Here is a 13,679-nt window from a genome sequence, read left to right on the forward strand (position 1 = left end):
GCACGCCGGCAGCCGCTGCCGCTCTGCTTGTACTAGGGCCTGCGAATAAAGTGGCGAGACTTCGGCCGCTTTCACGTCTCTCTCTCGCTACAATTGGTGACCCGGACAACCACGCCCTTCGACGAGCGGCGCTGCCATGTTGCCGTCACTCTGCCCGCCAGTGAAGCCGTTCCACCCGGCCTACCCCCGAGCGTGGTTTATGCAGCTCGATGCTATTCTCGCACTGAATGGCATCACGGCACAGCCGATGATGCACGCCGTCCTACTCCAAGCGCTGCCGGTTGAGCTACACCATCTTGCTGCCGCAACGACATCCAGCCCGCAGCCATATGACGACCTCTGCGCTGCGGTGCTGGCCCTCTACGGCGAGACGTACCGCCCGCTACCGGGGACCCGTGAGTTCCGGGTTTCCCCTCCGTCAACGCGAGCGGTACCACCCGGCCCTCAGCTCTCCCATGACCACGACCTACCTTCCCCGGCTACGACTCCTCCGACCTCACGTCCGGCCACCAGCGCATCGATTCCCGCGCCCGACCACCCGCCCGACGAGGTACAGGAGGTTCCTGCTGCCATCGGCCACTCCACTGAGAGGTCTGTTTTTTCGACAGCCTCGGCCCACGGTCCTTCAGACTTGCCGGCCTCCTGCACGTCTTCCCCGACCTCCACGGCCCACGACACTTCTGACACGTCAGGCTCCACGACGGCTACCTCGCCGCACGCCCTGGAGCCTGCCATAGACACGGACATCGTGACTTCCGCTGTACGACCCCCAATTGCGGAGGCATCGCCAGCGATGTCCAACGAACCCGCCTTTTCGACCTCGACACTGTGCACATCTTGCCAGCAGGAACTACCATCCTCCACGAAGTCTCCTGCAGCAGAAGTTCAGGCCCCTAACCAGCTACGGCCGAACGTGCGTCACGCTGCGACGATGACAGAAAATCCCGAGGACCACCCGCCTCGCCCGCCACTGGTAGACCAGACCGCGTATCCCCTACCGGCCACGCAGGCAGACAACCCGCCTGCCGCCCCGCACACGCGCTCTCCTGCACCTACTAAGCATCTTCATTCTGCGACTACAGCTGCACCGTCGTCCAGTCTCTCCAGCATGGCTCATCACATCGAGATTAGTCGCGCCACGTCTATTTGCAGCGCACGCCTCGCGGCTCGTCTGCAGTCTACACGTCAGCTAATGCAGCAGCCGCATCCAGTAATGTGCCACAGCCAACGCCGTTACCAGCACCGTCGTCGCAACAACTGCGTCGCACGCCCATCCCGGCTACGTTCGCGCCGACGTACGTCTAAACACGCTGGCCCAGACGAACTACGCCTACACTCTACGCTGTTTTTAAGATACCTTCGCCCGAGTGTGCGCAACAACCGCCAGCATCACAAAAGCTTGTGTGGGTGCCAATTTCGCTGGGCTGCACAGCGGAATTTCTCGGATCACTACCGATTTCCACGTCATCGGTGTCGCTCGCTCCTTCCAACAGCGTCTCTTCGTCGCGACCCTCGCCCGCTGCGCTGCTCCCAGAGTCGCCCTCCAGAGACCTTGTCATTTCTGACGGCTACCTTCACGTTAACGACCTGGACTGTCCACGGACCATATCGTTTCGCGACATGAACATTCTGTATATACGCTCCCATAGTTTTCATTCCGGGCTCATTTCTGCGGGGGAGAGTAATCTGTAGCGTCATCATCATCGTTATTCATCATCGTCTTCGTTTTACCACCTAAGGGCCGCGCCTCTTGCGCCGCTCATGCTCAGAGCTCGAGGCGCGAGCAGTTGAGAACGAGCTCACGCTCCTGGGAGCTGCACGCCGGCAGCCGCTGCCGCTCTGCTTGTACTAGGGCCTGCGAATAAAGTGGCGAGACTTCGGCCGCTTTCACGTCTCTCTCTCGCTACAGAACATTCCAGAAGCTTCCACCGGGAAGTCACATCGAGTCGACCAACCTCTGATCCGCCTATCACCATGGCGCGACTACCAGATGAAGATGCGGCGCACTGCATCTTGTTACCGCCTCCATTCCCCGATTTTTGGCCAAGAAGTCCAGCAATCTGGCTCATCAAGATGGAGGCTGGTTTCTACCTGCGAAACATCGTCTCGCAGCAGGACAAGTACGCCATCACGTTAGCTATGCTTCCTCCTGCTCTGCGATGCGTTGTGCCTCCTCCAAGGCCGCAGGCATACGACCAACTTCGAGGGTTCGTTCTAGCCCTACCGCAACCGGCAACGCCACGTCACATGCTTCCTGCCGCGCTAAACGTAACCACAGAGCCATCGCAAGACATCGCTTTCGACGCGGCGCCCAGGACGACACTGTGCACGTCACGTGCCACGACTGAGTATCGCCTGCCGCCAACTGTTTTGCCTGCCACTCCTGCCATCGCCGACGAACAGCCTTTGGTACAGTGGTCGACGCCTGTGGACACCTCGGTGAGCATGACGGCATCAGCGCCTACTGATCCTGTGTGCGACACCCGAACCAGCGCTGCTTGTCAGGTGTTCGCTGACACCACGGGTGTCATCCTAACCGAGTCACCTCAGGCTGCCCGACCACGCTGGTTGGTTTCGAACATCAGACTGTCCCGACCGCAGATCCTGCCCAAGCTGTCGAGCGGCAACGCAAACATGACGACGCCCGCGCCTACCGCCACCACCTGGTCCCAGTTTCCCCGGTGGACTAGCACAAGGCCACACCTGGCACCCCAACCCTGGTCATCCCGCAGAATCTGGGACCAAGGCCCAACATCATTCTGGCGCCGCCGCGCATGATGCCGCCGCCCTCGTTTGCCATATTCCCTGGACAGCCCCTGACACTACAACAGCTACAGGCCATGCTGCACGTGCAGACCATGCTGGCCCAAGCCACGCTGGGTGCGTTCCAGACAGACCAGCACCAGTCCCTCGTGTAGATACCGACGTCCACTCAGCCGCAGATACTGGCGCAGGACCACCACCATCCCGTCATGACCACCACGACGGTGTTGAATCCGGCGCCGCCGCAACATCTGCCCCTGTCTGTCTCGGCGCCCATGACGTCGGCGACCATATATCACCAGCCACAGGCGCCTACTACAACGGCTCCACCAGCCGCGGAGAAGCCCGTGAATTTGAAAGCGCCCACGGTAGACCTGGCCGAGTAGCTGAAGGAGCATGGAATCATGCCGGAGTCTACGCCCCCGCCATCAACTACATTCAATCAAGAAAACATGTCAGTCGAGGTTCTCGTCGCGCCCGCACCAGTCACAGAGAGCGTGAGGGTCGTGGTGAGCAAGGCTTCGCAGACTGCGGCAGTGTCTCCCCAGCAGCGCATACAGGTTTTGCTGGCGCATGACGGCAGCGTCGTACTGCACCCTCACGGCAGCACCCTGTCCTCCATGACTGCGCCGGCACCCTCCCCGGTACTGGTGGCCTCGACGGTCACGCCTTCGTCGACGAGCGCGCCCGGTGCGACCGCTCTCTCGCGGACCCACTCGGCCCTCCTGGAGCGTCTCTCAGCAGCGCCGCCCGTCAGCGGTACGGCTCGCAGAATCCACGCGGTTTCTCGATCCGTCCTCTCCGCCACTCTCAGCCCCGACCCCCCGAAAAAAATTCAGCACCCGTTCGCCATTGCGCCATCTCGACGAGGACTGCCAAACGGACATATTTTGAATGAGACTCCGTCTGTACGGCGGGGGGGCCCTGTCGCGTGCTGGCGTGCCGAGGCACTGAGGACGACGAAGTCAGCGCAGGCGCGTGCAAGGCGAGCGCTTGGGCCCTCGAATAAAGTAGTTGGTTTTCGTACGTCAGAGTAGCAGCATCGTTCTTCTTCTACGTCTCCGCTACAGTAGAAAAGGAACAAACGTTGACCACAATAAAGACACTCTAAAAACAAACAAGACGTTTGGGCTCCCGCACGGGAGCCTTGTTCCCGAAGAAGGGTTAAAGTCAGGTATGTTTCAATAGTTCTAGAAGTACATTTACAGGGCAAACACAAAGACGCACCACAAAGAAAGAAACGTCACACACAAGCGTTTGATTGAGTTGATAGTCAGCGCTTGTGTGTGTCGTTTCTTTCATCCACACTCGCCGCCATGGCTACGACTGGCGCTGACTGACACTCCTAAGTTTCAATCCATATATATACCCTATAAGTTGGACGGGGAGATGACCGCCACCGTAGCTCAGTGGTAGAGCATCGGACGCGTTATTCGAAGGTCGCAGGTTCGGTCCCTGCCGGCGGCAAGTTGTCTTTTCGTCCACTTTACTTTCTTCGCATTTATATTCTAATTACTACAAATAACACCCCCTATACTTTCCTTGGCATTGCTGTATGTCAGTTCTCATTAATATTGTGTCTAACAAAGTAAAAACGAGCCCTTAAAAGTAATCTTTCCTTCATTCTTTCTTTGTGGTGCGTCTTTGCGTTTGCGCTGTAAATGTACTTCTAGAAATATGAAGCAACTAGGCCCAAAAGAAGATTTGCTGACGTTTCAATAGGTCTAGCTTGTTTTAAATGCGGAGCATTTCTTAGTCGCCCCTGCGGCGTCGGCCGCCATCCACACCCCTCACTGCGCATGCTCGGCTCGTCTCGTGCCGGCAGCAAGCCTCTCCTCTCCCTCCATCGCAGGCTCGGCTTGTCTCGTGCCGGCAGCAGGCCTCTCCTCCTCCTCCCCTCCCCCAACGCCGGTTGTGGTCCAAAGACCGAGTCAGAGCCGAGAGTCGATAACACAAACGAAATATATTCTCAATTGAGGTAGTACAAACATCGCAAACATATGCACACTGTGCTGGTACCAGTTACAACTTCACAATATCACTCAGATGGTGTTAGCACAACGGGGACTAAACAAACAAATCACACGCTACAAATGCAATCGCATGCATTACAACTATTCAAGAACAGTTAAAGTCCTGGATATTCAACAGCGTATCCAGTCCACAATTCTTGGACGGTACTTGAATGCTTCTCTTCCAGGAAACACTCACGCTAACTCCAGCGTTGATCGTCGTTGAGTTCCTTCCGTCGTCGTAACTTGTCACGGCTCGCACGACGTCGTCATCCCATTCTTCCAGATCGACGATCAACTGACTGCACATCATAAACACGTCTTCTTTGGCTGGCGGGGCCACACTCAGCATACCTTCACCACCTCCGGACCGACTGGGTCTTCCCGTCGTCGGTGCACGCTTTTATCTCCTCTCACCCGGGTTCCAGAAGCGTCGGGAGGGTTCTTCGGCGTGCAGCACAGCTACAGAAATTGCGTGATTTCTCTCGTCGGTTCTACTCGCGGTGGCGTGACTCGGCCTCGTGTAATGCTTTCCCTCTAGAAAGTTCCAGGCTTGGGGGGGGGGGGGTGATTCTTAAAAGGAAGAAGGAAATGAAAATGAAAATTGGGTGTAGAGTGCACGATAACTGTCTCTCAAGTGAGGTCACCTCAACCGATACACTCACGGGGGACTGGGGATTGAAGGGACAGTGAGAGTGAAAAGAGCATGGTAAAAGAAGAAAAAGAAAGGTATGAGTGGAAAAAAAAAGAAAAAAAAAGGTTAAGGGGGGGGGGGGGGGCAGGAGAACGGGCGTCCGAGTCACCGTGGTGAGCGGCTAGAAAATTCGTTCGACAAGGTCGGCATCCTCGAGAAAAGCGAGTAGGGCCGCAAGGGCTGATCGGCGACGGTGCACGTGGCCGGTGGGATGGAGCAAGTCCTGTAGGGTCGCACACGGCAGTCCGACGAGTCGGTACTTCATGACGAGCCGCTTCCGCGCAGTGTTGAGAGATACTGGCGTGACTCGGCCTCGTGTAATGCTTTCCCTCTAGAAAGTTCCAGGCTTGCGGGTGTTTCATCTGAGACTGCTAGTGGGCGAGGAGGATGCGGCGCGTCGGCGTCCTTTGATATTTGTTTTACAGCGAAAGCTGTACGAGATCACAAGGGCCGATTTTGGCGCCGTAGTTGTCCGCCGCCGCCGCCGGTGTCCGTAACCACTATCACGCGAAATAAAAAAAAAACGAAATAAGAAAAAATTTCCATAATGGAACGAGGTTCAAACATGGGCGCTGTGCGTGGGAGCCCAGTGTTCTACCTCAAACACATGCCGGTGCTTGAAAGTGCTTTGCAAAAAGACCCTATACAGGCTTCATGTCGGGAAGGAACCACATTAACATTTGTAATATAACGTGGTAGAAGAGTAAAATAACAACCAGGCGTCACACAATGCGAATTACGCAACGAGTGGGTTGTTTAATGCTTCCAACCCGATACAAAGGGCTCTGTCATAATTCTTCATCGTCATCAGCCACAGCATCAAAAAAGTGCACATAATGCCTCACAGGTGTTTAGGGGGTACCACGGTTCTCCGCAGAATGACAACATATTGAATAGTGGCTGCTTCCCTACTTCACCAAAATTATGATGATTTATAGCGCAGTAGATTCCTCGCAAGTGCACTTCTATTGATTAGAAAGGAAGCCCATAAGAATCCCATTATCCATTTCTTCAGGGTCTCAATAAAGTTATTTCCCTCTCTCTCGCTCTTTCTTTCTCACGTTAACGTATGTTATAAAGCGTGGTGGTAAAGTTAAATAACGACCGGGCGTCACAGAATGCGAATTACGTAACTGGTAGGTCGTTTAAAGATTCCAGCCCATTACAAAGGTCTCAGCCGTAATTCTTCATTGTCATCAGCCGTCGCATCAACGAAGTGCACATAATGCCTTACAGATGGTACCACGCTTCTCCGCAGAATGACGAATAATGCCGGGGTGGGTGCTTCCCAACTTCACAAAAATTATGATTCGTGCCGTAGTGGATACGCTGCTAGTGTACTTTTATTAGTAGTCACAAGAAAGCTCATAACGGGCTATAGAAATGCCGCTATTCCAGCTTTCGCTGTGACTGTGCTGCGCTTTCGGCGCAGGCCTGGCGTTTCTTTTTTTTCGTTGTTCGCGCTTCTTGGGCGAGCGGCAGGCGCCATGCTATCCCGCTGCCGTTTGAAAGTGTCCGCGCGCGCGCTTTATGGACGCGCTCGTTTGTGACACACGAGCCCCTCGCCTCAGAATTTATACGGCGCGTTTCTAAAGCTTTGAACAGAGCGAAAGAGATGATACTATTTCGTTTGGGCTTCAATGTTACGGGTTACGTTTGTGTTCATCATGCTGTCGTCGTCTTCAAGGCGCGCTGCACGATGGACCCGAGATATTTTTAAAGAAATGAAAGTATGTCCGGTTCTTATTAAGTTAATAGCTTAGGACAACACGTTGTATAAGTAACTAATACCAAGGGATCTAGAAATTAAGAGTTGTACTCAGTCAGCACAGAGCGCTGTGTCGCTGAAGTTCGTGATCACCTAGAGTGACCACCGTGCATGAAGGTTCTTAGAAGGCTGGTAATATATTATTTTTTTATTGGTGCTTGGAGGAGAAGTTCTGCGAAATGCTTGAATGAGCCTTGAGGATTAACATGGATGTGTGGCACATACAATGTCCCCATCCTCCTGCAGGGAAAAAAATTTGCAGTGGCTTAGCTTGGCTATGCCAGGATATACGTAGCGTTAGCAAAGCTTCAGCTGAATATTCTGAGCTTTCCAGTTTGTCTAGGATTGTTAGCCTTCTTCTGTTCATTCTTCGTGCGCTGAACCGCTAATTGCCAGGCAACTACTTCGGGATCCGATGAGATAAGCTTCTGGGCTCTTCTGCGCCGACGAGCAGCATTTACGCTCTCCTTCTCCATGGCGTTACCCACCTGCAAACGCCAGTCAGAGGCGCTATCAAGCGGCCCCAGCGCAGTGTCAGACGGCGACTGCACTGCGAAGGAGAATAGCTGCGCGCGCGGGCGCCACTGTGTCTATGGGTACGACGTCACTCCTCTCGAATGCGGCGCAGACCAGCAGCGGCGAGCCGCGCGCGGTGGTGGCGGAGAGCGCGTGAGATGCCAGCTCCGGTGACCCAGCTGTGTGACATCACTGTGCGAGGCACGGCTCATGACCATCCACGCGAAATCGGCTCCGGCTAGGCATGTGTGGCTAACGCTACAAAAATTACTGTTTTGCAGCCTTCCACCAAAACTGACTGGTAGATCCTTACTGCATGGTGGTGATCAGAGGCGACCACCTTATATCTTTTGAACTAATGGTGCCAATTTTTTTTGCTTGTGAGAAAATCATTTTCTCATAAAGAATTCACAGTTTTTTGCATGAAACTCTGTTTCCTGCCAAAAATGCAGTTCTGCGCAATTGTGCCCGAGAAAGGAGGAGCAATTATGCGAGGAGCAATTATGAGCGAGAAACTTTTTCGAAGTTGCTAAGCACCCACTACGTGGTCTTAAAGGGACACTAAAGAGAGACAACGAATCGGTTGAGATCGATAAATTGGGCTATGAGAACTCTAATGTCGTTAATTTCGCCATCGTAGGTTTATTAATAGAGGAGAAATCAAGTTCAAAGTTTCATTTTTAAATTTCGCGCCGCAATCTCCCAGCGTGACGTCACGGATTTCAAAGTGTATCTATCGTATTTTGGCGCCTTTGGCTCAACAAAATTACCCCAAACTTGACATGCTAAGTCTATGGCACCCTCAGAGCACAATGTACTTCATTTTTATCGATTAGGAACTACGTAGTTCCTAGTAGGTGCCATCAAAACATGTGAGTCCGTCACGGCGAGTGGTGCGGAAACTTCTAGGTGGCGTCACCACCCACCTTTTGTTCTTGCGCGTTTTCTCGCTTAGTAAGCGTCTTCTCGCAGCACGTGTGGTGTTTTTGGTATCGTGAAAGAGTACTAATATGAGAAAAATCGTTTTGCTCTTTAGTGTCCTTGTAAGGGAATGCGCGTAGTAATGTTTGTGCCTTTTGTAATGGGTGGCTGGCTTTAAACCAACAAGTCGTTGTGATATTTACATTGTGTGACGCCAGATGGTAATGTACCCTTATACTATGCAATATTACTGCGATATTACATCTCGTACCTTGACACCTGTATACAGGACGCGTATATTTGTGAAGCATGAAAGTTACTTTCAGTGCAGTTATAAGCAGAGGCGAGGCTGTGTGGTAGAACACCTGTTTGCCAGGTAGACGGCCTGGGTATCGATTCTGACTCGGACCCAGCATTTTTAAAATTTATTAACGCGATAGCGTTAGAGAGCTCGTTTCGCAGAAATTCCGTCGTCGGCGTCAGTGACGCCGGCGCTTGCGAGCGAAAAATCGTCCGTGACCGAGAAATCGAGAAAGATGCAAATGAAATAAAAATGTTCGGTCCCGTTGAGGATCGAACCCGGGCCGTTGGCGTGGCAAGCAGGTGTCCTACCACAAAGCCACGATGTTACTTGCAACTGCATCGAAAAAAAAACACACTACACAAATGCTATGTAGTGGAAGGAGTCTCCTTAGCGCATTTTCTTCGGCAGGTGTCACGGCGAAAATGAGCCCATTCGGCGATTTGTAGGCGCATCGGCGAGGCCATCAAACTACATTTTTCGCGCGACGCCATGCTTCGAAAAAAGCAGGGATGGTGCACCCATCGCTGCTAAAAACAAACACACACAAACTTGCAAACAGCTCCAGAAATGGACAACTGTGTCCAGCTAGGCTTCTTGATTACTGCTCGTTTTCCTAATTCTGTACTTTTAAATTTTGGGAATTTTAATTTCCCCGATATCGACTGGGCTAACCTTTCCACAACCTACCTGTCGGAGGCTTATGGTTTTTTGCAGTCATGTCTCGATTTTTCTTTAACACAACTTATCACGCGTCCCACGCGATCTTCGGCTACATCAGCCAATATTTTAGATCTTCTATTAAGCAATGATCCTGAAGTGTGCTCTGGCCTAACTCATCAAGATGGGCTTTCTGATCGTGACATCATAGCAGGTAATCTTACACTTTCTCTTCCAAGACGTCAGCGCTCTGATAAATATACCCGATGCTATAATAGAGCCGATTTCGACATCATAAACTCTGAGCTTTATGTTTTTCATTTAGATTTCCTTAATAATTACCAATCTCAAACCATTGAACATAACTGGTTAATGTTTAAAAACACTCTCACTGAACTAATCAGTCGATTCGTCCCTATAACAAAACTAGCCTGCACTCCGACAACACCCTGGTTTACCATAAAGCTTCGACGCCTTAACAATAAGAAAAAACGTTTATATTGTTCAGCGGATAAGATCCGCCTCTTCGATTACTGGCGCCGTTACAAGGTCTGCGATAAGCAATACCAATCACTTAAAATTTCTTTGATCATGACTTGTATTCTATGCTCACTAACAATCCTCGGCGTTTCTGGCGTGTAATAAACTCGAAGAACTACCCTGAGATAACACTCGTTAATGAACACGGCGATATGGTTCACCACTGCGAATGTGCGGATCTAGTGAATAACGCATTTTCATCTGCATTTACACGTGAAGACACCACATCATCACCCTCCCTTTGTCAATCTCATCAACGTATCTATGCCTCAAGTAATCATTAGTGAGGCAGAAATTTCTTCTTTACAAAATAAACTTACAACTTCTTCGGCATCTGATCACAATGGCATTAATAACAAAATGTTAGAAAGTTTGTCTCCTAGCTTACCACCTTTACTGTGGGCACTCTTCTCGAAGTCTCTATGTACTAACACTATTCCGAGCAACTAGAAGGTAGCAAAAATCATACCCATATTCAAGTCCGGGGACCGTACTCATTCAATAAACTACCGCTCGATTTCTCTAACTAGTACTATTTGCAAATTACTTGAACACGTATTGTACACTGAAATCAATAACTACTTAAAAGATCACAACATCATTTTCGAATACAAACATGGCTTTCGTCGGGGTTATTCATGCGAAACGCAGTTAACCGGCTTTTTACATCACATTCAGTCATATCTAGACCTAGGATTGCAAGTCGATGCCATCTTCGTCGCTTTCTCGAAAGCTTTCGATAGTGTTCCTCACCATAGACTAATAGTAAAGGTAATGAACCTGAATATACACCCAACCGTTATTGGATGGATTAAGAATTTCCTCTCATCTAGATCACAATACACATCTCTTAACAACAGCACCTCCTCATCTACCAAAGTAACCTCCAGTGTTCCGTAGGGCAGCATTCTTGGCCCTTTTCCTAATCTATATTAATGACTTACCTAACTGCGTGTCCTCTCACATCAGACTTCGCGGATGACTGTGTAATTTATCGAATAATTTCATGTGACAATGACAAAGATTATTCAAGCTGATCTTAACGCAAATAATACATGGTGTTCAACATGGTCGATGACTCTTAATACAGCTAAAACACAGTTATTATAATTTACAAGGCGCATACACCGTGTTCCGACATCCTACATGTAATCAATAATAACATAATTCAACTGACAACTTCGCATAAGTACCTAGGTGTCCACTTACAGTCTGACCTTACGTAGCATCATCACATCCGCCTGACGTTGGCATCAGCTAACCGCTCATTAGGTCTACTCAAACGCAACCTCAAGCATGCTCCAGATAATCTCCGTAGACTAGCATACATCACATTATACGCCCTAAAATCGAATACGCATCAGCCATGTGGGATCCCTCACAAACCTACATCACCCAAGAAATCGAATCTCTTCAAAACCATGCAGCCCGTTTCATCTTTTCTGATTATTCACCCTATATTAGCATTTCAGCACTAAAAACTCGCGCTCAGCTTGACGACTTATCTCATCGCCGCAGAAATGCTCGCCTTTCGCTTCTCCACAAACTCATCACCCCTACCTCACCCCTACCTTCACCGCATCTTCGAAACACCAACAGCCATCTTTCCACGCACAGACCATATCTTCAAGATAAAACGCCTAACTTGTCACTCAGCTCATTATGCTAATTCCTTCATTCACCGAACAATAGTTGCATGGAATAACCTGCCATCCCACATTGCCACTCAAGCAGATTTCACAACATTTCACAAACTTTTACTCAACATTTCCGATTAGATATCCACCACGCGTACTCTTTTTAGGCTTCTTCGTATGTACATCAGTGTTTAATTTTCTTCTTGTGATCACTTGTTAACGATTTTTCACGACCATTGTACACGCTTGATTCGTATTAATTTATGTGTTAATTGAAAACTTGTGTATCTTACGATAATGACTCTGTTTTAGCTTTTTTTTCCCTTGTATACTGTATTTGTTAGTGCCCTTACTTTATGTTTACATTAGTCAATTTTCTATCTCCTATTTCCCATTTTTTCCAGAGTATCTTTTTTTGTTTTTTTTTTGTTTTGTGTATTTAGCTGGCTTTCGTTATTTTGTATAATTTGTTTTGCATTGTATAAACGTACATAGCTTTGGTTCATGTGTCTGTCCCCCAATTTAATACCCCTTCGGGGGCCTTTAGGGGTATTAATAAATAAAAATAAAATAGCGGAAAACATATCAAGCAAAACAGCAAACATTAGATAATGTGCTGCCATTTGTGAGACATTGTGAAGAACATGTCTCCAGGGAAAAGCGCGCGTGTGCGTGTGTCTGTGTGCGTGTGTGTGTAACAACACACGTTAAGAAGTATGCACTTAGTGGTTGAAGTACGCACTAGGGGCCGGATTTCGCTATCGCGTTCAACTGTTAAAGGCGAAGCTTAAGGGTCCCCCCATTTTTTTCGTGGCAGCTTTCTTGATTTTTCGGTTTCGGTCACAGACAAGATGATGATTTTTCGTCCACAACCAACGACGTGAGGGTGCACTGGGCGTGCTGGTATTGCATGATTCAAATAGTAGGCGCAAAGAAGACGACGGACGAAGAGGGAGACACACACACAGGGCGCCTTTACACGAGGTCGCTCTTGGTCCACTTGGCGGGTTCGCGATTTTTTCAGGACTATTTCGAACCAACGACGCTGACACCGGAATTTACACAGTGTCGACGCCGACGCCGACTCCGTGTTATATGCATCGTTGAAGATTGTGGGTCACTAAAAGCCGCCAGGCTCATATCTGGGCCCCAGGCTGATAACCTTTCTTAGCTGCCACGAGTTCACCGTGGGATTGTTTGGCGGCTTCTCTTTTTTTTCCGTCGGCCGTTGAGTGGCGGTTAGCGTTGTTCAAGCGAGTTGGGTCCCTGCTGAGGCAAGCTACTGTGGAGTAGCCAGGCTCGACACCAGCCTGCCTCAAGATATCCAGCGTGCCACTATTTTCATTATTGAATTGACATATGCAGTCGCGTAGCCTAAACAAAACAGTGCGCAGGCCAACATAGACATCTTTACGGACACGCTTCCAGAGCATCCAATTCAAGAATTCATTTCATTTTATTATAATGTCAGCCCCATTTGGGCTATAACAGGGGTGGAAAAAACAAACATACATACAAGAAAATAGGTACTCCCTATACAACTTCTATTATACGTAACAATGAATGACAAGAATTAGCCAAAGTACTTTGCTCTTGAGGACAGAAAATAAGCAAAATATGAACAATAGATCTTTGTACACGACGTCATTTAGGTTTTTTAAGAAAGAAGGTACACATTCCGATAAGACAGTGGAATTCGGCAGCCTGTTCCACTCACTGATCGCCCGCGGAAAGAATCAATCTGAACTTAAAACAATCGTTGTGTGATCTGGGAGGGGGGATGTACATGTTATGCCGGTGCCTTGACGTTTCCCCAGTTTTTATATACATATACTTCCATTTGTCTATTTTTACTTGTTCTTTAATG

At 49.7% G+C, this 13,679-nt stretch overlaps 1 protein-coding gene across 1 annotated transcript in view; it reads left to right on the plus strand.

Moving 5' to 3' along the window:
- The first annotated feature begins 3,167 nt into the window (after positions 1-3,167).
- Positions 3,168-13,679, plus strand: part of LOC125759082 (putative sodium-dependent multivitamin transporter) — a 124,317-nt gene continuing 113,805 nt past the window's right edge. The window contains exon 1 of the mRNA XM_049417335.1: positions 3,168-3,522. Within this exon, the coding sequence (XP_049273292.1) occupies positions 3,168-3,522 (355 nt within the window). The remainder of the gene's footprint in view (positions 3,523-13,679) is intronic.

Source organism: Rhipicephalus sanguineus, chromosome 7 (genome assembly GCF_013339695.2).
Source record: "Rhipicephalus sanguineus isolate Rsan-2018 chromosome 7, BIME_Rsan_1.4, whole genome shotgun sequence".
Lineage (NCBI taxonomy): Eukaryota > Metazoa > Arthropoda > Arachnida > Ixodida > Ixodidae > Rhipicephalus > Rhipicephalus sanguineus.